We start from the raw sequence: 22,670 nt of genomic DNA, 5'->3' as shown, positions 1-22,670 counted from the left end.
GTTGTATATAAACGGCCGGACGGTGGCACTGCAGGGTCGGGTGGCCGTCAATAAACGGCCTCCCTGCACCCTGCTTGTGCGCGCTCCCTGGGAGCGCGCAGCACCGCGATCCGGTGCCCGCTGTGTCCTCCGGACACAGTGAAACACCGATCGTCGGACGGGACCTCTGTACGAGGTCCCGATCATGTGATCACTGATTGGCCAATCAGTGATCACATGCAAAGTAGTAAGCAAGATGTCACTTGTGACATCATTGCTTACTATGTGTGAATTCTGTGAATGATCACAGAGGTCACATGGTACAAGGCTATTCACAAAAGCCTTGTACCATGTGACAGGATGTGACCAATCACAGCTCACTCAGTTCTTCTCAATGAGTGCATGAATGCACACAGAGAGAAAGAGAAATGATTGCTTTTACATCCTATATGGGTGTAAAAGCAATCAGTGTAAAAAAAAAAAAATAAATCTTCATCACCCCTCACAAGTAGTACAGTGTCACCATGGTGACACTGTACTGCTAGGGTGACAGTATGTAAAAAATAAAAATAAAAATAAAAAATAATAATATAAAAAAATAAAATAAAAATGTAAAAAAAAATGTTTAAAAATTATAATTTTTGCTTATAAACTAATTTGGATTTTTTTTTTTTACTAAAAAGATAACGGAATAAATTTTGGCTAAGATTTATGATGAAATATTATTTATTTGCAAAATAAACACTTTTTTTCAAAATTTTTGGACATTTCATTTACATAGCAAAAAAAATACAAATCCCAGTGGTGAATAAATACCACCAAAATAAAGCTTTATCTATCTCAAAAAAATGGTAAAAAATTAATTTGGGTACAGTGTTGCATGACCGCGCAATTGTCATTCAAAGTGTGATAGCGCTAAAAGCTGAAAATTGCCCTGGTCAGGAAGGGGGTAAAAGTGTCCGGTCTGGAAGTGGTTAAAGATAATGTCTATATCTTTTGCTGCCATTACCGGAAGGTGACATAGTTTACAATATGGTAAATCAATCTTTCCACTTTTTGCAAACATTTAGATGCTTTATTTTTAGCTGGAAATCTGTGCTTTGTTGTCTTCTGAAGGCAGTAAGCTTGCATGCACCAGTATAGGAGTGCAAATCATATTCTATATTTACAACTATAGCTGTACATCAGTATTTTTGGAATGTGAAATCTTACTGTAGTTACTAGGGTTAAATGATAAACTTATCCCTTTTGACTCCCTTACCCCCAAACTCCCCTCCCTTGTGAAAAACTAGTACACACCTTCTTTTTCCCAAATGTATGCCTAGATACAGCTTACGTAGCTGCTGTTGTTTGTTTCCATTTTTTGTTAGTTTTTCTTTATATATATATACAGTTGCAAGAAAAAGTATGTGAACCCCTTGGGATTACGTGGAGGTTTGCATGAATTGGGCATAAAATGTGCTCTGAACGTCATCTAAGTCACAACAATAGAAGAACACAGTCTGCTGAACATAATACTACACAAACATTAGATGTTGCCATGGTTTAATTGCACATAACATGTAAACATTCACAGTGCAGGGAGGAAAAAGTATGTGAACCTTTGGACTTAATAACTGGTTGACCCTCCTTTGGCAGCAATAACCTCAACCAAACGTTTCCTGTAGTTGCAGATCAGACCTGCACAACGATCTGGAGTAATTTTGGACCACTCCTCTTCACAAAACTGTTTCAGTGTAGCAATATTCTTGGGATGTCTGGTGTGAATCGCTCTCTTAAGGTCATGCCACAGCATTTCAATCGGGTTGAGGTCAGGACTCTGACTGGGCCACTCCAGAAGGCGTATTCTGTGCTGTTGCAGCCATTGTTTTGTTGAATTACTTGTATGCTTTGGGTCATTGTCCTGTTGCATCACCCATCCTCTGCGGAGCTTCAGTTGGCAGACAGATGGTCGTACATTTTCCTGCAAAATGTCTTAATAAACTCTGGAATTCATTTTCCCATCAATGACAACAATCCATCCAGACCCTGAGGCAGCAAAGCAGCCCCAAACCATGATGACAGTGGGGATGAGGTTTTGATGTTGGTGTGCTGTGCCTTTTTTTCTCCACACATAGTGTTGTGTGTTCTTCCCAAACAACTCAATCTAGGTTTCATATGTCCAAAGTATATTTTGCCAGTAGTGCTGTGGAACATCCAGGTGCTCTTTTGCAAACTTCAAACGTGCTGCAATATTCTTTTTGGACAGCAATGGCTTCCTCCGTGGTGTCCTCCCATGTACTCCATTCTTGTTTAATGTTTTCCTTATTGTAGATGTGTCAACAAAAATGTTAGCATGTGCCAGAGATTTCTGTAGGTCTTTAGATGATACACTGGGATTATTCTTTACCTCATGCAGCATTCTGCGCTGTGCTCTTGCAGTCATTTTTACAGGACGACCGCGCCTAGGGAGAGTAGCAACAGTGCTAAACTTTCTCCATTTGTAGACAGTCTGTCTTACTGTGGACACATGAACATCAAGGCTTTTGGAGATACTTTTGTAACCCTTTCCAGCTTCATGCAAGTCAACAATTCTTGATCGTAGGTCTTCTGAGAGCTCTTTTCTGCGAGGCATGGTTCACATCAGACAGTGCTTCTTGAAACCAGTAAACCCAAAACAGGTGTGTGTTTTTTAAGGGCAGGACAGCTGTCAGCAACACATCCAATATCATCACACTGATTGAAGTCAAGGTTGGCTCACTCCTGGCTCCAATTAGCTCTGGGAGAAGTCATTAAGCTAGGGCCTCACATACTTTTTCCTGCCTGCACTGTGAATGTTTACATGTTATGTGCAATTAAACCTTGGCAACATCTAATGTTTGTGTAGTATTATGTTCAGCAGACTGTGTTCTTCTATTGTTGTGACTTTGATGACGTTCAGAGCACATTTTATGCCCAATTCATGCAAAACTCCATATAACATATAACATCCCACCGAAGGGAGGGGCAAAACGCGTTGACGCACTTCCGGTCCAGTATCTCAGCTTCAGCTTCCGGTGAGTGGAGAGCATGCCAAGCGGTGCGTTCCAGCGGCCATATTGGGATCTGTCTGTATCACACACTGTCATCCTCTGCTAGTCAAGCTGTGAGGTCTCTGAGAGCTATTTGTGGAAGTTTATGGTCTCTTTCCAATCGATGGAGGATAATTAAATATGATTTTATTCTATTTGGAAAATGTGAGTGGTTTGATATACATTTATATGGGTTGGTGATTGTCTGGCAATATTACACTATATGATTTTTTCTCTTTGACACAATGCTGGAGCTGGTTTGAACGTTCTGATTTAGAAAGGAGTGGAAGGACTGCGCTGGCCCTGTATGGTGGAATGGAGGTCTGGAGGTTATAGAGGGGGTGTAGGTCTGGTGAGTGCGGTTTATGTTAGTTTGCACTGGTGGAAGGTGAAAGCACATATGTACAGAAGATTTTTTCTTTTGTCTATACACTTTGAAGGCTGGGAAAAGGATCTGTGGACTTTTAAATTCCTTTATATATAATTTTTATGCACTAAATTGCTTTGGGCACATTCACATTTATTTATTATTATATCATTGTATATTTTTTTTTATTTGAGAGTGTCACATTTATTGGCATTTTTCTTCACATTTATGTATTTAGTGTGATTTATTTTATTGGTATAGGTATTATTTGCGCTGGTTAGTTTTGTTTTTTATTTTTGGTGTTTACACTAGTGCACAGCAGCATCTTATACCTGGGGCTATAGATATTCTGTGGCGCAGGAGTATTTATTTTTGTGTTTTTTATATATAAACATTGTATTAGCTTTATTTACTTTTATATGTAAATTGGAAATGTTATTAGTGACCCAAAAGTAATATGTACATACTGAATAAATTTAACTGTGTATGCAAAAATACTTTGAGTGTCAAATTGTACATTTATTTTTGTGCAATTGTTACGCTGGTGTTATGGAATTCTATCAGTGGGAAAAAGAAACAGAAAAGGATATACTATAGGAATTCTATAAATAGCAGTTTAAAAATAACAACATCTCTATATTGTTTTAATAAACATGGATACATGCAAAAACAACATGGTTTGGTTCAAAATAAAATTGAATGTAATATGTTTTATGTTCTTTTATTATCTGACTTTATGTTGTATAAAGATTTTATTCCTAAAGAAAATATTTTTTAAGTCTGTCATAAAATATATAATTGACCTAATTTTTATATTATGATTTTATTTCATAAGTAATACTTTTGGGCTGAATGAGTGATTACAGTTAAATTGTAGTTTTAAATACTAAGAAAATCCAATATTTCTTTAAACAGTGTCTAATTTGTTCACAAACAGTAACTTAAGTGGGCTACAAGTAGCATTTCTGCTGTAGATCCTTTACTAGACTCTGAGTGGCACTGCTTGACTGTATATTGTAGCTCAGCGCATAGAAATCTAGAGTTTGTACTACAGCATCACAGCATAAACCTGCAAGTGAAGACACAATACAGGATCAAGATTTTCACATTTCATCTTAGAACTTTAAGCATTCTGCAGTCTTTTACTACATCAGATAATAATGGACCTGAAGACAAAAAGTAACAGAAGGGCAATGTCTTGTCAGGTAGTATTCATTCTAATTTCCTTTACATATAATCTAATTTCTGCCCAGATTCACTATTCTGTATCTGAGGAATTAAAACAAGGATCTGTAATAGGAAATCTTGCAAAGGATTTGGGATTGAAGGCAAAGGAATTATCACTAAGACATTTTCATATAGTCTTGAGAGGAAAAATGCAATATTTTGGTATTAATTTGGAAAACGGAGACTTGTATGTTGCAGATAGAATAGATAGAGAGATGATATGTGGGATAAAAGGGAGCTGTTTAATAAGTTTTGAAGCTGTAATTGAAAATCCTTTACATCTGTATACTATTAAAGTTGACATTCAGGATGTCAATGATAATTTACCTAGCTTTTCTAAAAATGTATTTCACATAGTGATAAGTGAGTCTGCAGTACCCGGAGTGCATCTTGCTTTGGGACATGCACAGGATCCTGATATAGGTACCAATTCTGTGCAAAGCTATAAAATAAGTGAAAATGAATTTTTTGAGTTGGAAGAAAAAATTACTGCAGATGGAATAAAATTACCTGAACTTATTCTTAAACAGACTCTGGATCGAGAAAAGCAAAATATGTATGAATTAATTCTTATAGCTGTGGATGGTGGACAACCGTCTAAAACTGGCACTGCTCTTATAAACATTAGGATTCATGATGCAAATGACAACTTTCCAAAATTCAATAAAGACACTTATAAGATAAATGTAAATGAAAATATGCCAGTTGGTTCTTTGGTTCTTCAGCTGAATGCAGTGGATGATGACGAAGGGTCAAATGCAGAGATAACATATTCATTTTGTGACATTCCTCAAAGTGTGTATGATCTGTTTACAATAGATCCTGTAAATGGAAGCATTACAGTAAAAGGGGCTATAGATTATGAAGATACAGATAGATATGAATTAACTGTGGAAGCCAAAGATGGTGGAGAACTTGCTGCTCATTGCAAGGTCCTTATACAAGTTATTGATATCAATGACAATGCGCCTGAAATAACAATTACATCTCTCTCAGATAAAATTCCAGAGAATTCTCCTCCTAATACAATAATTGCTTTAATTAATGTTCATGATTTGGACAGTGGACAGAATGGAGAAGTTAACTGTGAAATTCCAGAAGCTTTGCCTTTTCAACTAATCTCATCGTCCACAAATTATTATAAATTGGTGACTGCCACTAATATTGATAGAGAGAGAAGGTCTCTTTATAATATAACAATTACAGCTATGGACAATGGATTTCCTCAGTTGTTCACCAACAAAACCATCCAACTGACTATCTCAGATGTGAACGACAATCTTCCAATTTTTGACAGAAAAAGCTATGTTGTCTATATACATGAAAATAATCCACAAGGAACCTCCATTCATAGTATCCATGCATCAGATTATGATATCCATGAAAATGCAAAAATTACATACTCTGTTCTTAGTAATAGCATTGATGAAATCCCTGTATCATCGTATGTTTCCATAAACTCAATTACTGGTATTATTTATGCTCAGAGATCATATGACTATGAACAGTTGCAAGAATTTCAGTTTCAGGTGATGGCCAAAGACAGTGGATTCCCTCCCCTAAGCAGTAATGTCACAGTGAGAATATGCATCATTGATAAGAATGATAATGCTCCAAAGATTCTGTACCCATCTCCAGACACTGAGGGATCAGCATTATTTGAATTTATTCCTCGTTTTGCTGAAAAAGGATATCTAGTGACCAAAGTGATTGCTGTTGATGCTGACTCTGGACACAATGCCTGGCTTTCTTATTACATACAGCAAGTTACTGATCCAGCTTTATTTGTCATTGGACAATACAATGGTGAAATAAGAATTGGAAAAGAACTTTCAGACATGGAGTCTATAAGACAGAAGATTGTGGTTCTTGTAAAGGACAATGGAGCCCCATCCTTATCATCAACTGTTAGTCTGAGCTTAGTTGTTGCAGAAAACTTTCAACAAGTTGTACCAGAGATAAAACGCCAACCAAGTCCTTTAGAATCCTCATCTAATGTAACATTCTATCTAATAGTGTTCATAGCTGTGCTTTCTATTTTCTTTGTTGTAACAGTAGTGGTTATAGCAATCTTGAAGTGCAGAAAAGTAAACATTCCAACATCTTTAGGAAGTCTTGGCAGAAATGTGTACCCTCAGTTCACGCTGGGATGTCCTTCTGAGATCAGTGATACAAGTCTACCTTTTCCATTCTCATATGATGTTTGTGTGACTCTCGACTCAAAGCAGAATGAAATTGCTTATCTGAAGCCACTCCAGAATGTCCCCACAGACAATCTAATTGACACTGGTGTTTTATCAGATCCAAATGAACACACTCAGCAGGTAAGTTAATTTACATAAATGCCATAATGACATATTATTTGTCATATAATCAGAAATAATATAAAAGTAAAATTTAAAGCACATTATTCTACATATGTAATTTATGATGGTATTAGTAGTGGTTTTTCTTCTCGCTTTTGTAGTTTTACTATTTACCTTAAGCCTTTCTAGAAAGGAAGACTTTGTCCACAAAATAAAACATTTATAGTATTGTATGGTACAGTTGTTTTTTAATCTTTTAGATCAGCTTGTGCCAGTTTGCTTAGGACAGGTTGGAGGATATTCAATAAAGACACTGTGCTAATTTTTCTGACTTTAATCCCTCTTGTTAATGATTTGAACCAAATTCATGAAGCATCTGCAACACTTTTGGTTTGGACAGAGACTTAGGCACCATATTCAGGTAGTTCTAAAATGTGCCACTTTTACATTGTGGTGCATTGAATGCACCACTTCTACATTGCGTCACATTGAATATGCCAAATTCAAAACAAAATATCAACAGTTTGTATCTTACAAAAGTGAAGCAAATTAAGACCAAATTTTTTTTGGTGAACAGAGAGAAACTGGTGCAAGCAGATTTTGCGAAAGTATCTCATGTGCATTCTAAAAGTGATTCAGCATGCACCAAATTCAAGTACAACTTCTAGACAGGTATATGAATTTTGGACCACTTTTGGAACACATGGAAAACACTTTCACAAAATCTATATGTGCCAGTCTTTATGAATTCAATGGTTTATGTTTTCTGAGTTTTATTATTTATGCAAACGTTTAAGGTGTATTAATCACCCCAAGTTATCATGCAATATTTAAGTTTTCCTTATTTTTTGGAGAAGTGTGGACAGGAAATATTTGCATGCTAGGAAAAATCACATCAGCTAGGCTTTAATACTGATTCCATGAGCTTGATTTTTAACAAATATGTATTTTTGACTGCTGCTAACACTCATGTGAGCTGTCATATTTTAGTGTACATTTTGTTAATTAGGTGAAATCATGTAGTATGCTAGACCTGTTTAAGTTTGCCATTTATCTGAGTGATTTTATTTGTTTGACTTTTTTGTGTTATGAAAATTTAGTTTTGATAGGCACTATATATTGTTGACACCCTTTTATATCTTAAAACTAAATAAAAATAAATCATAAAGCCATTCGGTGTTTTTATGTAATTATGCATTTATTAATTGTGGATGATAATTATAAATGGTCATGAAGTACTCCATAGAACCATAATTGTTATGAATCTCTTCACAGACAGATGATATTGAATATTCCACTAGTATACAGAAACCAAAGTTGGTATTTATCTAGGCACAGTATCAGTTGCATAGGTAAATCTGATGATGTGGTTGTCTGTATGTCTATCTTTTTTCTAGAAAATGCAACAAGTTACCCAATTTTATAGTTGATTCCTGAACTGCTTTAATGCCTTTATTAAGGCTTCATTCATGTCTATGCTCTTGTGCATGCTGGGAAAGAATCACTGTGTTGCGAAAACGTGAATGTTTATGGTACAAATGGAACTATGCAGACTAAATTTGCTAAATTCTGTGAATTAACTCAGTTAGTAGACTTTAATGAACTATTTAAAGGTTGCCCTTTGTGCTCAAAGATCTGATCTGATATAACTTTAGTTGGGGTTCTTTTCTTTCAGACTATTGTTACCTTGGAATTTTTTGGTAATGGAGGTAGAATTGAAGTATACAGACCATATTAGGAACATGTCTAACTTTCCTAAATTCCACTTACTGCAGGATCTGCTTTAATGCTGCTAGATGGCCCTGCATCAGCTCTATGGTCCTGTAAACCATAAAGGATATCTTCCAAACAAAATGTGATGTAAGTTAATAGAATGTGTCCTATTCATTCTCATCAGAATATGCTCTGATGCACCTCTTTGTTTAAAGAGTATAGCGACCCTTACAGTCCAATATACAGAGCTCCACTAAGCTTCTCTTGGATATGAAGTTGAAGAAGCTGATGGGGCAAATGGTGCCACCCAATTGTGCTGTCAGATGGGACCGTAAGGTCTGTCTACATAAGGCCTTTGGAACTTATGGAACTTATGGTCTGTTATCTGAAAGTGGGTTTGCATGCTTTATATACCATGTTTGCTTTTCTCCCTGGAACTGGTAGGCAACTCCACTGTATTTTGTACTGTTGTCACAGTGGTTTAGCATCTGGCCTCAATGCATGGATTAGGTTTTCAAGATTAATATTTCACATATGATGTGGCATATTTTTACCATTTACTTTTGCTTACTTTTTATCATTACTATCTATTTTAGCTCTCTCTCACTGCGCCTAGCAGTTCTTGTTTACAGTTTGCAAAGAATACCTGATCATGTACAAAGAAAATAAAAAAAAACAGCATTTTTGCTTGAACATTATTGAATGATGGAAGTAAGCAGTGCTTTACCTTATTCACTTAACTCTGGGGAACATCCCCTTGCAAAGTGCAACTTGCCTTGCAAAGGCAACAGCCTATTTTCCTTTAGTATATCAACCCCAGCGTGTTTAAGTTGACTTCCACTTGGTTATTGTATTAGCGGTTATGTCTCCTCCTTCTGCTTTTACCAATGCTAAAATTTAGTGGACAACTATTATTGCTAATATATTTAAAGCAGAAATGTCTACTAACTATGATATTTCATTGTACAGTAATAATAAAACATATAAACATTTTTCTTAATTTAAATATGACCAATGTTAGATCTATGATTTTTCTTTTTGCTTTATTCTCAATTTAACCATGCATATTTTAATATGCAGTGCATTTTCACATGATTAAAACATTTAAAAAAAGCATAAAGTTGCTAGTGAGTGTAATTACTTTTTGTTTCTACAATATATTTATTCACTTTATTTTTGTTTTATAAATATGCTGAACTTCGTTGTTCTTTTCCTATATAACTAATTTTACTAAGATTATTCAGTTAAAATTGTGCCACATTTAAATGTCTAAGCATTATACGTAACAAAAATGTTTGAGTTGTGGTGGCAAGTTTCTGCTGATATTGTTGTGGCAATTATTTTAATTCTTTTATACTGTTTGTATAAAACATGCTGTAGATAAAATAATTCCATTTAATTTCCCTTTTAAAAGCAATAGCAATTACTAAATACTCCTAATTTTGCTATAACACTAATGCAAGAAGCCAAATAAATATTCTCTAAGCAGTTTTGCTGCAATTCCTCAAAAAAGCTCTAAGGGGTGCTGAGTGTCTGTGTATTGTAGCTTAGCATAAGGAGCTCTTGCATTCTACTACAGTGTCATAGTAGGAGCCTGCAATACAAGACCATACAGGATTACTACTAATTCCCTCTTCAATTTATTGAAAGGAAATCAGAATTTAAGAAGTCCACTGTAATAATTGGTGTCATTAAAGGAAAAGTGTTTCAGCTACTATGGATCTGAAGAATAATGGACAGAAAGCAATGGACTGGCAGGTAGTATTCTTTCTTTTCTTCATATTTGAGCATATTTCTGCTCAGATTCATTATTCAATACCTGAAGAATTAAAGCAAGGATCCTCAATAGGGAACGTAGCAACAGATTTGGGGCTGAAGGCAAAGGAATTATCTCTCAGAAATCTCAATATTGTCTCAAGAGGCAAAATCCAGTATTTCAATGTTAATTTAGAAAATGGAGAACTATATGTTGCAGAAAGAATAGACAGAGAAATGCTTTGTGAGATAAAAGAAAACTGCTTGATAAGCTTTGAAGCTGTGGTTGAAAACCCTTTACAGTTGTACACTGTTAAAGTGGAAATTCAGGATATAAATGATAACCCTCCTACTTTTTCAAAAACTATTTTTGACATAGGTATTAGTGAGGCTGCATTACCTGGTGTAAGGATCTCCTTGGGCCATGCACAGGACCAAGATTTAGGCACTAATTCTGTACAAAACTATATCATCAGTGGAAATGAATACTTTACGCTGGGACAAAAAATGACTTATGATGGAATTGAATCTCCAGAACTTATTCTAGAAAAGCCTCTAGACAGAGAAAAGCAAAGTATTTATGAACTGATTCTAACAGCTATAGATGGGGGACAGCCTCCTAAAAGTGGCACTGCTCTTATAAAAATTAATGTTCTTGATATGAATGACAACTTCCCAAAATTTAATAAAGCCACTTACAAGATCAACCTAAATGAAAACATACCAGTTAATTCTTTGGTTCTCCAGTTGAAGGCTGAAGATGAAGATGAAGGCTTGAATGCACAAATAACATATTCATTTCGTGATATTCCAGAAAGCATTTATTCAGTCTTTACAATAGATCCAGTGCTTGGAGATATTAAAGTTATAGGAACTCTAGACTATGAGGTGAAAAAAAGATATGAACTAACTGTGGAAGCCAAAGATGGTGGAGGTCTCGCGGGTCTTTGCAAAGTCTCAGTACAGGTTGTTGATATCAATGACAATGCTCCAGAAATAATAGTCACTTCTCTCTCATCTACAATTCCAGAGGATTCTCCTCCAGATACAGTTGTAGCATTAATTAGAGTTCACGATGTAGACAGTGGAGAGAATGGAGAGGTTATTTGTGAAGTATCCGACATGATACCATTTAAATTAATATTATCTTCTGCCAATTATTATAAACTGATTACCACTTCAAATATTGATAGAGAGAAGAATATCCTTTACAACATATCATTTAAAGCTGTGGATAATGGATCACCTCAACTGTTCACCAACAAAACTATTCAGCTCACTGTCTTAGATGTAAATGACAATCCTCCTGTTTTTGAGCAATCAAGCTATACTGTTTATATTCAAGAGAATAATGCACAGGGAATCTCTATACACAGAATTCATGCATCAGACTGTGATATCAATGAAAATGCTAAAATTAGCTACTCTGTCCTTAGTAATAACATTGATGGTATCCCAGTATCATCGTATGTTTCCATAAACTCAATTACTGGGATTATCTATGCTCAGAGATCATTTGACTATGAGCAGTTGCGTGAGTTTCAGTTCCAGGTGATGGCCAAAGACAGTGGAAATCCTCCTCTAAGTAGTAATGTGACAGTGAAAATATGTATAGTTGATAAAAATGATAATGCTCCTAAGATCCTCTACCCCTCGCCAGATACTGGAGAATCAACATTACTTGAATTTGTCCCTCATTCTGCTGAGAAAGGTTACCTGGTGACCAAAGTGATTGCAGTGGATGCAGACTCTGGACACAATGCTTGGCTTTCTTATCACTTATTACAGGCTCCTGATTCATCATTATTTATAATTGGTCAGCATACTGGAGAAATCAAAGTAGGACGAGACCTTCCAGAAACAGAGCCTTTAAGACAAAAGATTTTGGTTCTTGTAAAGGACAATGGGGTCCCATCCCAATCATCAACTGTGACCTTGAGCTTAGTTGTTGCAGAAACTTTTCAGCAAGTTGTACCAGAGATAAAACACAAACCAAGTATTTCAGAATCCTCAGCTAATGTAACATTCTATCTAATAGTTTTCATAGGTGTTATTTCTCTTTTTTTCATCATAACAGTGGTGGTTACTTTGATTTTTAAATATAGAAAAACAAACAGTTCAGCATCTTTAGGAGCTCTTGGAAGAAATGTGTATCCTCAGTTCACTCTGGGATGTCCTTCTGAGATCAGTGATACAAGTTTGCCTTTTCCATTCTCATATGATGTGTGTGTGACTCTTGACTCAAAACAGAATGAAATTGCTTACCTGAAGCCAGTTCAGAATGTCCCCACAGAGAATCTCATTGATACAGAAGATTCAGAAGTTTCAAATGTTCAGGCTCAACAGGTAAGAGAGTAGGGCATTTTATAATTTCATACTTCATAACAGTCATAGCATAGAAACAATATTTCCATTTTAGAGGCACAGTCTACTTAAAGAGGAAACATGAGGTTAAAGTATAAAACATACTGGCTAGAAAAAATTACTGTGCTGGCTAGCACAGCTAGCTGGCCATAGACAGGTCGAAAATCGGCCGATTAAAAAAAAAAACAAAAAATGAAAAATCGGTCGTTCGGTCAGCCGACGTTACCACCAACGGTAAAAAAATCAGCCGACAAAATCATAAAATTCACCCCACAACTTCTGTCCCTTGCAGGTCACGGCTCATGTGCAGATTGGCAAATTTGCCTATCATTGCTGGGAAAATCGGCCAATTGTCAAAATCAGCTGCGAATTTTCCAACATGACCAATAAAAAAAAAGTGTAAAGAAAAAAAAATGAAAAATGTCCGACCAATTATCCCACTAACAGTGAGAAAATTGACCGATTTTTTTTTTCGGTCGAAAAATAGTCCGATTTTCAAACCGTCTATGGCCGGCATAAATGGTATAACTTTAACTCCAAGTATTCTTGCCTAAAAATATTGCTTTCTAAAACTGTATAAAACACTACTGCTAATTATGCTACTATAGAAATAAAAATTAGTAGTAAATTGTATGTTTCAGTTGAAACTGTAGAAATTCCTTACCAAACCAGCACTGTGGTATTGACTCTGAGAAAGATTTTTACGTTCTCTGATAATAGAACAAAGATTATAATAACCAATAGTGTCGCGCTATCAATTAGTTATACTCCATGCAGAATTAATAAAATAAATCAATGTAATGTATAAAAGATTTATTTGTGGAATTGTATGGTGGTTTAATGACTATTGAAAGACTGATATACTGTTGAAAGTGCACAGTGGTTTCACATCTCATTTTCATCAATACTTTGAATTTGTGGTTCATATATCTATTATATGTTATCATTTCACACCTTGATTGATTTATTTTATTTGATTTTATTAACTTTGCATGGAGTATAAATAATTGATAGCATGGCACTATTGGTTATTAATGTAACTGTTAGCTGTGTGTGCTGCAGGTGGATTTCACTGGCTTACAGTTATTTTTATACTGTACATATTTTCGCATTAGAATTATTTTTTTTTCTTGGTCAATGTGAAAACACTGATATTTTAGTTGTCAGAAGAAAGATTTTTCATGAATCCTCTTCCTGCCCATCAGCTGTATACTGTATATACATTCCCCAGTATTATGTCCTATGCTGGCTATACATTTTCAACATTTCTCCCACTTCAAAGACTCCAGCTGACATATTAGGATCCAGGGGTTTCCAATCCCAGCAGAAATCATGGGTCCCCACTGTCAGTTGGTAACTAGTCCGCATGGTTCCTGATCTTGAAATCACTATGTCAATTGTGACACAGTGGTCACATGTAAGCTGGAGGCTTTAATTAAAAAATGAAAGCCTGTTGAAGATTAACACTGCCACTTTCAGGCTGTAATTATAAGATTACGGTATTAAAAATAGGAAAGTGCTATGCATTATTAACCTAAAATACGGAAAAAAATAAAAAATATTACAAGGTTTATAGGTATTTAGTTCACCAAATAAAGCCTTGTATGTGCTTAAAAATATAAAAATCATTAGGTATGCAGATTAGTGATATAGTTATTGCAGAGTTAATCAGTGAATGATAACACTGCTAAATCTGTCCTTAGCATCTTGGAATTAATGACCTCTTGGCACAAAAGGACTAAACTGTTCATTAAACTGATCATACAGTAGTAGAATTTTGAACAAATTTCCTTACAAACATTCATAGGAAAATTCAAACAAAAGTTCTCTGTACATTTGATGTTTTGACAAATGTCATTCGCTTTTAACATTTGATTATGGAACAAATGGACTTTCCCAAACAAAAACCTTATTCAGTGTTACAAGTTCATGTGTTTAAGGAAAAATTTCAGTGGCACTCATTTCATATTTTCTCATGACTGGTCAAATTGACTCCACTCTTGATTAGAAAACGGAACGAACAGTATTAAAACTAAAAATCTCAAACTAAATGCTGCTAGTATATGGCCAACAGAACTCTGCATGTTTACAAATAAATTCTTGATAATAGAGAGAATAAATGCTTCCCTTTGAACAAATCTTAAATGTATCTAGGTTATTTTGAAGGAATGTATACCCAAACTAGTGTCTTGTATAATTCATATTGTGTTCTTTAAAGATTCAGTTTGATCTGTTAGTATATAAGTGTGGGTTTTGTTTCATACAGCAACAATGATTTGTCAGTTCTGGTTTCAGTTTGTTGCAAACATCCAGTTATCAGCTTGAGAAAGCATCTGATCAAACCCTATTCAGTTTGATCAGATGCTTTGAAGGCCAGAGGAGAGATAATGTATGAGATATGGGGTCTAACACACCCCAGATCTCACCATAAAAAGGACCTGTCAATAGCCCATGCTATCACAAGGGATGTTGTTCATCCCTTGTGATATTAATAAAGCTGATCCAGAAAAATCAAATGTAAAGGTACAATGTAAAAAAATAATAAAAAAAAAACCTTAAAGTGTCCCATTCCTCTCAGATGCTAATGCAATTGCACGAGTATGTAAATGGCGATTGCAGCACATATGTGAGGTATCGTGAACACCAGAGTGGGAACAATGGTTCTAGTGCCAGACCTCCTGTGTAACTCTAAACAGGTAATCTGAAAAAGCTTTTAACTGCCTCCTGCCCGCCATATAAGGTAATGACGGGAGGGCGGCAGTTCTCTCTCTCATTCTGGGAGGATGTCATATGAAGTTCTCCCACTCTAACTGCACGTGCGCACCCTCGGGGGCGTGCAGTGCAGCGATCAGTGGTGTGCTGTGTCCCTGGGACACAGTGGATCACCAATCACTGTAAAGAGCCGATGATGTTGGTTCTGTCATGTGATCAGCTGTGTCCAATCACAGTTGATCACATGTAAATAGGAAATGCCATTTATTGGCAGTCCTCTCCTCCCGCTGATAGCTTGTGAGGAGAGGAGAGTCAGTAATCGGCATTACTCAGAGCGGACATCTACACTGATCATCAGGGCACTGATTATCAGTGCCCTGATGATCAGTGTAGCCCCATCAGTGAGACCTATCAGTGCCCATCAATGCCACCTGTAAGTGCCCATCAGTGCCACATACCAGTGCCCATCAGTGCACATCAATGCTAGATATCAGTGCCTACCACTGCACATTAATGCCATATCAGTGCCCATCAGAGCTGCCTTTCAGTGCCACCTATCAGTGCCAGTCAGTGCTGCCTATCAGTGCCAGTCAGTGTCGCCTATCAGTGCTACCTATCAGTGCCAATAAGTGATGCCTGTCAGTGCCGCCTAACAGTTCCAATCAGTGCCGCCTAACAGTTTCAGTCAGTGCCACCTATTAGTGCCAGTCAGTGCCGCCTATCAGTGCCCATCAGTGCCGCCTATCAGTGCCATGTATGAGTGCTGCCTTTCAGTGCCATCACTGATGCCTGTCAATGCCCACAAGTGATGCCTGTCCATGCGCATCAGTGCTACCTATCAGTGCCTCCTCATCAGTGCCAATCAGTGCTGCCTATTGATGCCCATCACTGCAGCCCCATTAGTGTACATCAGTGAAGGAGAAAAATTACTTATTTGCAAAATTTTATAGAAACAAAGAAAATTTTTTTTCCCAAAATGTTCAGTCATTTTTAGTTTGTTTAGGAAATAATAAAAACCCGGTGGTGATTTAATACCATCAAAAGAAAGCTCTATCTGTCTAAAACAAAATGGTAAACATTTTGTTTGGAGCACAGTGTTGCATGACCGCGCAATTGTCATTCAAAGTGCGACAGCTCTGAAAGCTGAAAATTGGCCTGGGCAGGAAGGGGGTAAAAGTACCCAGTAGACAAGTGGTTAAAGCATCAGCTTTGGAGATTTTTAGGTACCGTAGTATGGCACCGTTCCATGTGTATATGCAATTTTAAAGCTTGACATACTAGGTGTCAGTTTACGTTATCTTTTATGTTTTACCAAAAAGTTGGGTAATATTTTTGTTTGTGTGCACTAAATTTTATTTAAAGTGTATTTTTTCCTGAAAATGTGCATAAATATCATGCAATATAAAAAATTGCAACAACAACCATTTTATTCTCCAAAGCCACTGCTTAAAAATATACAGTGGATATAAAAAGTCTACACACCCCTGTTAAAATGTCAGATTTCTGTGATGTAAAACAATGAGACAAAGATAAATACTTTCAAAACTTTTTTCCACCTTTAATGTTACCTATAAACTGTACAACTCAGTTGAACAACAAACTGAAATCTTTTAGGTGGAGGGAAGTAAAAATAAAAACTAAAATAATATGGTTACATACATGTGCACACCCTTAAACTAATACTTTATTGAAGCACCTTTTGATTTTATTCCATTACTCAGTCTTTTTGGGTATGAATCTATCAGCATGGCACATCTTGACTTGCCAATATTTTCCCACTCTTCCTTGCAAAAACACTCCATGTCCGTCAGATTTCAAGGACATCTCCTGTGCACAGCCCTCTTCAGATCACCCTACCGATTTTCGATTCAGGTCTGGGCTCTGGCTGGGCCATTCCAAAACTTTAATCTTCTTCTGGTGGAGCCATTACTTTGTTGATTTGGATGTATGCTTTGGGTCGTTGTCATGCTGAAAGATTTTTTTTTAGCAAAAACATGTAGCAGAATATAATTTGGCCTAAATTTGTGATGAAATTAGATTTTTTTTACTGGACAAGTTTAACCTCCCTGGCGGTATGATTATTTCAGATTTTTGGTGCTGAAAGCGTTACCATTATTTTGCATGGAAATTTGGTGTTTTATATTGTAGGCCTGTAATTTTTAGGAATAACTCACTGAAATCTGTCTGAACAAGAGTCTAGTAAACATCCTGGGTAGGATAAAACTTGAAACACGAAATCATAAATTATAATTTAATAAATACTCATAAAAAATAATAATAATATAATAATAATAAATTTAATTCAATAATATAATCAAACCAAAAACACTGAAATTTGAAATATAGCGCCAAGTTCGCACATCACTGAGCAAAGTCACAAAATCGTTTTCAGTGTCTGATGACAAATTTCCCCACGAATCATTATCACTCAATTCTGCAAGTGGTTCTGATTTACTATCGCTGTTCTCTAGCTGGTCTAAAACCACTTTTGACCTAAAGGGATGCTTTTTGGACGCCATGGACGTTTCTCAGTTTCCAGGCAGAAAGAACAGTCAAAATGCAGGCAGGGCACAGGACATTAGGGACAAAATGTATGTGAAATGGTTTGATACAGTAAGGTTTTACTATGTGATTTTAGTGAATGTCACTTTTTGTCATTTTCAAATTTCCTGCCGTTCCATCCCCTGTACGTTCCCATGCTCGCAGGGGACGGAACCCAGATGAGAGATGCCGGCATCCGCCAGATTACATTGCCAGGGAAAATCTTAAAACTAAGATCCAGATGTCAATAAAAAAGTAGGAATATGAGCGCTATCAAGAATGTATAGTAGCGGTTAGAACACAAAAAGGTAACCAAACAACACCTTCAATAAACATACGAAGCAGAAAAGTGCAGCGCTAAAATCAAATCAAATAAATGCAAAGTTCCTGTTACTGATAGCAACAATAATATGATGAAAGTCCCAAAGATGACAGAAAGTCCACATGAGGAACAAATGTGATCGTGAAGTATAAACGTGGGGGACTTGATCCAAAGCTTAAGGTGCACCTTAAGGGACCTTCCAACGTGCTATACACCTGAGTGTCATACCTGAGACGTGACCTATATGCATAGAGGATCCTGACCCTACTGATGACCCTGCACACACCTGATGAGACAGGCATATCTCTAAGGTGTATTATTTACGCATCTCTGGTGAGTGCGCAATCTATTTACTTTTGTGTTACCACTTCGGATCAAGTCCCCCACGTTTATACTTCACAATCACATTTGTTCCTCATGTGGACTTTCTGTCATCTTTGGGACTTTCATCATATTATTGTTGCTATCAGTAACAGAAACTTTGCATTTATTTTATTTGATATTAGCGCTGCACTTTTCTGCTTCGTAAGATCCAGATGTCTCTCAAAAAGCCAGTTTCCTGACTACCTAACATCTTTCAAGACCCTTTGTATAGATGTGCCCTAGACTGTGCCATGCTGTACCCTATACTAATAGTCCACTAGTGTGTGGTAGTGACGGAAGCAGTCCTTGAGGCAGAGATCAGGTTGGCCAGGACAGGAAGGACAAAAAAATGGGTGTCACATCTAATTCCGTGTCTGCTACAGACACATCTTTTACGGGGTGCCTTTTGGGTTGGGGTACCAGAAATGGTGTCAGAAAAATGCTTCTCTTGTAGCCAGTTTACTGCATCTCTGTTTGGGGTTTGGGCCACAGCACCTTCTGGATGCAAAAGGGCCGTGATGATCTCTTCCTGGAATTTTAGGAAGGATCCACTTCGTCCAGTTGCTTTGTAAAGCACAAAAGCGTTGTACAGAGCCATTTGAAATAAACATACACTTTTTTGTACCAGCATCTGGCTGGGGGAAACTAAATACAGCTTCATCATCTGGTCGTTGAAGTCCACCCCTCCCACATTAAGGTTATAGTCATGGACACAGAGGGGCTTCTCAACAACAACAATTTGGATGGTCCTGTCTGCGTGAATTGAAGACAGGACAAAAACATCCCGTTTGTCCTTCCACTTCGCTGCGAGCAATTCATAATTTTTTAAGCAGGCTTTTCCTTTCTAAGATGGGTATTTACAAGCCGTTGGGGGAATCCTCAGCGATTAGGTTGCACGGTGCCACATGCACCAATTCTAAGATTGTATAAATGTCTAAATAGTGGCACGCAGTGAGGGAATGTATTGCTTCATTATAACTATTTTCTTCATTTATAGCAGATTAAAGAGATTGCCTTTGACCTGCAAGTGAATTTGATTAAAGAAACCTTGCAAGTTTAAAACACATTTTAAAAAGTGTTCCTGTTTAACCCTTAGTAGTCCTTATGTAACTCTAATCATGTTTAATTAACTCATTGCTCTCCCTCCACTCTGTAGGTATTATTTATCTGCTGATTTTTTATTTCTTTTTTTTTATTATTATTTTTCATTTGTTTTTTTTATTTTTTTGTGGATTTTTTTTTTAAATTGAAACACAATTTTCATTATACAAAGGAAAAACTGTAGAATAAAATGTGCAATTTTTGACAACATTTGTTGTTTTAAAGCTAACTTTTTTTTATTTTGTTAAAACTTTTGTCTATAGATTGCATAGAAAATAATATATTTTTTCAAGACAATATTTCCAAGAGAGAGATTATTGAAAAGAACAGAATATGTAGTACTTTTTAATTTTAAGTAATGAAACATTTATTGTCAAATCAATAGGCCCATAGTGGAAATGTAAGGTGTGGGAGCGTAACTGGTAAAACAACAGATTATGTACATTCCTTTTTCCTTGCTACTCTAAAAGGATTTTTCTGTAGGAATGCTGCATCTTTAGATTAGTGTTTTTCTAATATTGTATTGCTTAAACTTTATTTGCCCCTTTACACAATCATGAAATCCTGGGTATAAAGGAATGCTTTTTGGTTGTCCAAGTCATCCAACTTTTGTGTCTAAGGTGATGCATGTCCATTATAGAGCAAGTTCCAGCTGTAAGCAGGTGAGAAAAAAATAACAAGGAAATCTTTCACCATTGATAACATAGTTTGAAAAAGGGCTCTTACACAAAGTAACTTTTGGGGAATCCTTTTACACTTGTTATTTTTGCTCCATGTATGTAATTTCTTGCCATGGTAAATTGAGAGCTCACAAGGTGCTTATAGTTATGTTCTGCTTGTAGCACCAGTTGTCTGTTTTGTCAGTGGATCCACTGGGTTTCATGTTGCTCATAAATGTTTCCTTGTGTAGAGCCTATTTTATACGAGTGAGATCTAACCCAGGATCAATAGAAATATGGTTTTAAGAAAGTAGAATGCAGCTTTTGGAAAACTATGTTTTAATCATATACAAATTTTTTTTATAGTAATCACTTACTACTATACCTTTACATTTACTTGCCTTAGTTTATTAGTGGATTCTTTTCAAAACTACAGAAAAAATATAATTTTAACAGAATACAGGTCTATTTTGGTAGAACAATTAGAAATAGGAACAAGCATTTCAGATTAGGCTATCAAAGCCACTATGCCTGTTTTTGCTACTTAAATACCAAGTCATGTTTCCAAAACTATTAGAGGAAAAAAAAAAGTAAAAGAAATTGCAATCTCTTCTATGTTCTGAAAATTACAGCTACACCAGTGTGCTTGGTAAATTAACCATACCATGAACAAATAAGCTATCACTTGATCTCAGCAGCTAACCAGAAATCACCCTTTAAGAGATCTGACTGCAGGCAATTGACCTCTGGTTGGTTAGCATGGTACAGTATTACTGAATATGCCTGACTGTGATGTACTGACAAAATTATGTAATTAAAATCTAGCAATGCTAGCAGGACTTTCTATTCTATATTTATTCTGTTCATAGTCTGCATTTATATAATATTTTAATGTATTATATTGTATTATATTTATAATATACTGGATATCTGTTCATCATCATTCTATCTTACATTTTTAAATAAGCCTGAGTGAAAAGATGTATGGAATCTTCAATTTCAGACTTTTTTAAACAGATATTCAGCCAAAAAGAAAACACTAATAGCTCATTAAAACATAAATACTAAGGCTAGTGGTTTGTTAGCTAATGAATCCAGGATCATGATGCCAGCCCTACAACTTGCAAAAAAGTGAGCAAGGGCAGCTGTTAATTTGCTATCTACACTACAATCATGCATGTTTTCTTATTATAGTATTTTTAACCCCTTCACGCTGACGTAACACAAATATGTGGACTCACAGAACTGGGCTTTTTTTCATGGGGCCGCATATTTGCATACCTGACTTTGTGCTGTACAGTGCGCTCCCAGCACAAAGACTGGGGTGAAACTGAGAGTCCAGGTCCAGTTCTAACGATCGGACCCAGGACTCCTGTTTCCGGCTCATATGATCACTGTGACAGCCTCTGATTGACTATCACAGTCATCAGTCACTGCACAGCCAACCCCCCTTGTTTTTTTTTTCTCTATGAATGGATACATTGTATCTCTCTCTCCTTGCATAGAGGGAAAAACTGTTTGTTAAGAAATATATAAATAAATATTAAAAAATAAAGAAAAAATACCTAGATCAAGGTTTGATCTAGTTCAGTGCCAGGGTTAGTATTTGGGTTAAGGTCAGGGTCAAAGGTCAAAAGTCAGGATTTGTTTTTAGATTGTTATCAGTGTCAGTGTGTTTTAGGTAAAAAAAAAACAAACCAAAAAATCAAATGTGCACTATTGTTTCTGGGCTGTACTGTGGGTACAAACAACAACTAACATACACATATATGGTATCGCAGCGATCTTCAAGAGCTGGAAATTTTATTTTGGGTTGTTCTTTGGTGGTAGGTTATGGTATTACCAAGAAACACACAGCTAAATAAAAAAATATATATTTTTTTACTATTGGGCCAGTTTTCCTTTAATAATAAAAAAAAAAATCAGGAGATATCCATTACCATTTACTACCAAATGAAAGCCCAATTTGTCCTAAAAAAAAACCCAAGATATAATTCACCTGGATGTACAAAGCAGTTGTGATGATATGTACTGTTTTACTAACACATGTCAAAGTTGCAAGATTGTGCTTAGGCGTTAAGATTTGTTTTACCCTTAGGTGTGAAGGGGTTAAATATACAACTATTATATTACAATAAAGCTGAAATCTAGGGAACTGAATTACCCTTGCAGTCAGGCTGCCTCTGTACTGCAGGTGTTAAATGTTCCTTT

The 22,670-nt window shown here is 36.1% G+C and overlaps 1 protein-coding gene across 16 annotated transcripts in view; it reads left to right on the top strand.

Moving 5' to 3' along the window:
• LOC149474319 (protocadherin gamma-C5-like) overlaps nucleotides 1-22,670 on the top strand; it is a 561,663-nt gene that overhangs the window by 178,699 nt on the left and 360,294 nt on the right. The window contains exon 1 of one of the 16 annotated variants that reach the window (XM_089656025.1): nucleotides 4,542-6,947. The exons of 14 other annotated variants lie outside the window; for them this stretch is intronic. In XM_089656025.1, coding sequence (XP_089512151.1) covers nucleotides 4,557-6,947 — 2,391 coding nt within the window. In that variant the 5' untranslated portion in view covers nucleotides 4,542-4,556. Of the gene's footprint in view, nucleotides 1-4,541; nucleotides 6,948-10,333; nucleotides 12,744-22,670 lie in introns of those variants that run through there. One more of the 16 variants, XM_089656067.1, reaches the window with a different exon arrangement.

This window comes from Staurois parvus, unplaced genomic scaffold (genome assembly GCF_062004578.1).
Source record: "Staurois parvus isolate SC_StPar_1 unplaced genomic scaffold, SC_StPar_1.0 ptg000006l, whole genome shotgun sequence".
In the NCBI taxonomy this organism is placed as follows: Eukaryota; Metazoa; Chordata; class Amphibia; order Anura; family Ranidae; genus Staurois; species Staurois parvus.
Note: the sequence above shows the minus strand (reverse complement) of the source record. Positions and strands in the feature narration are given on the sequence as shown.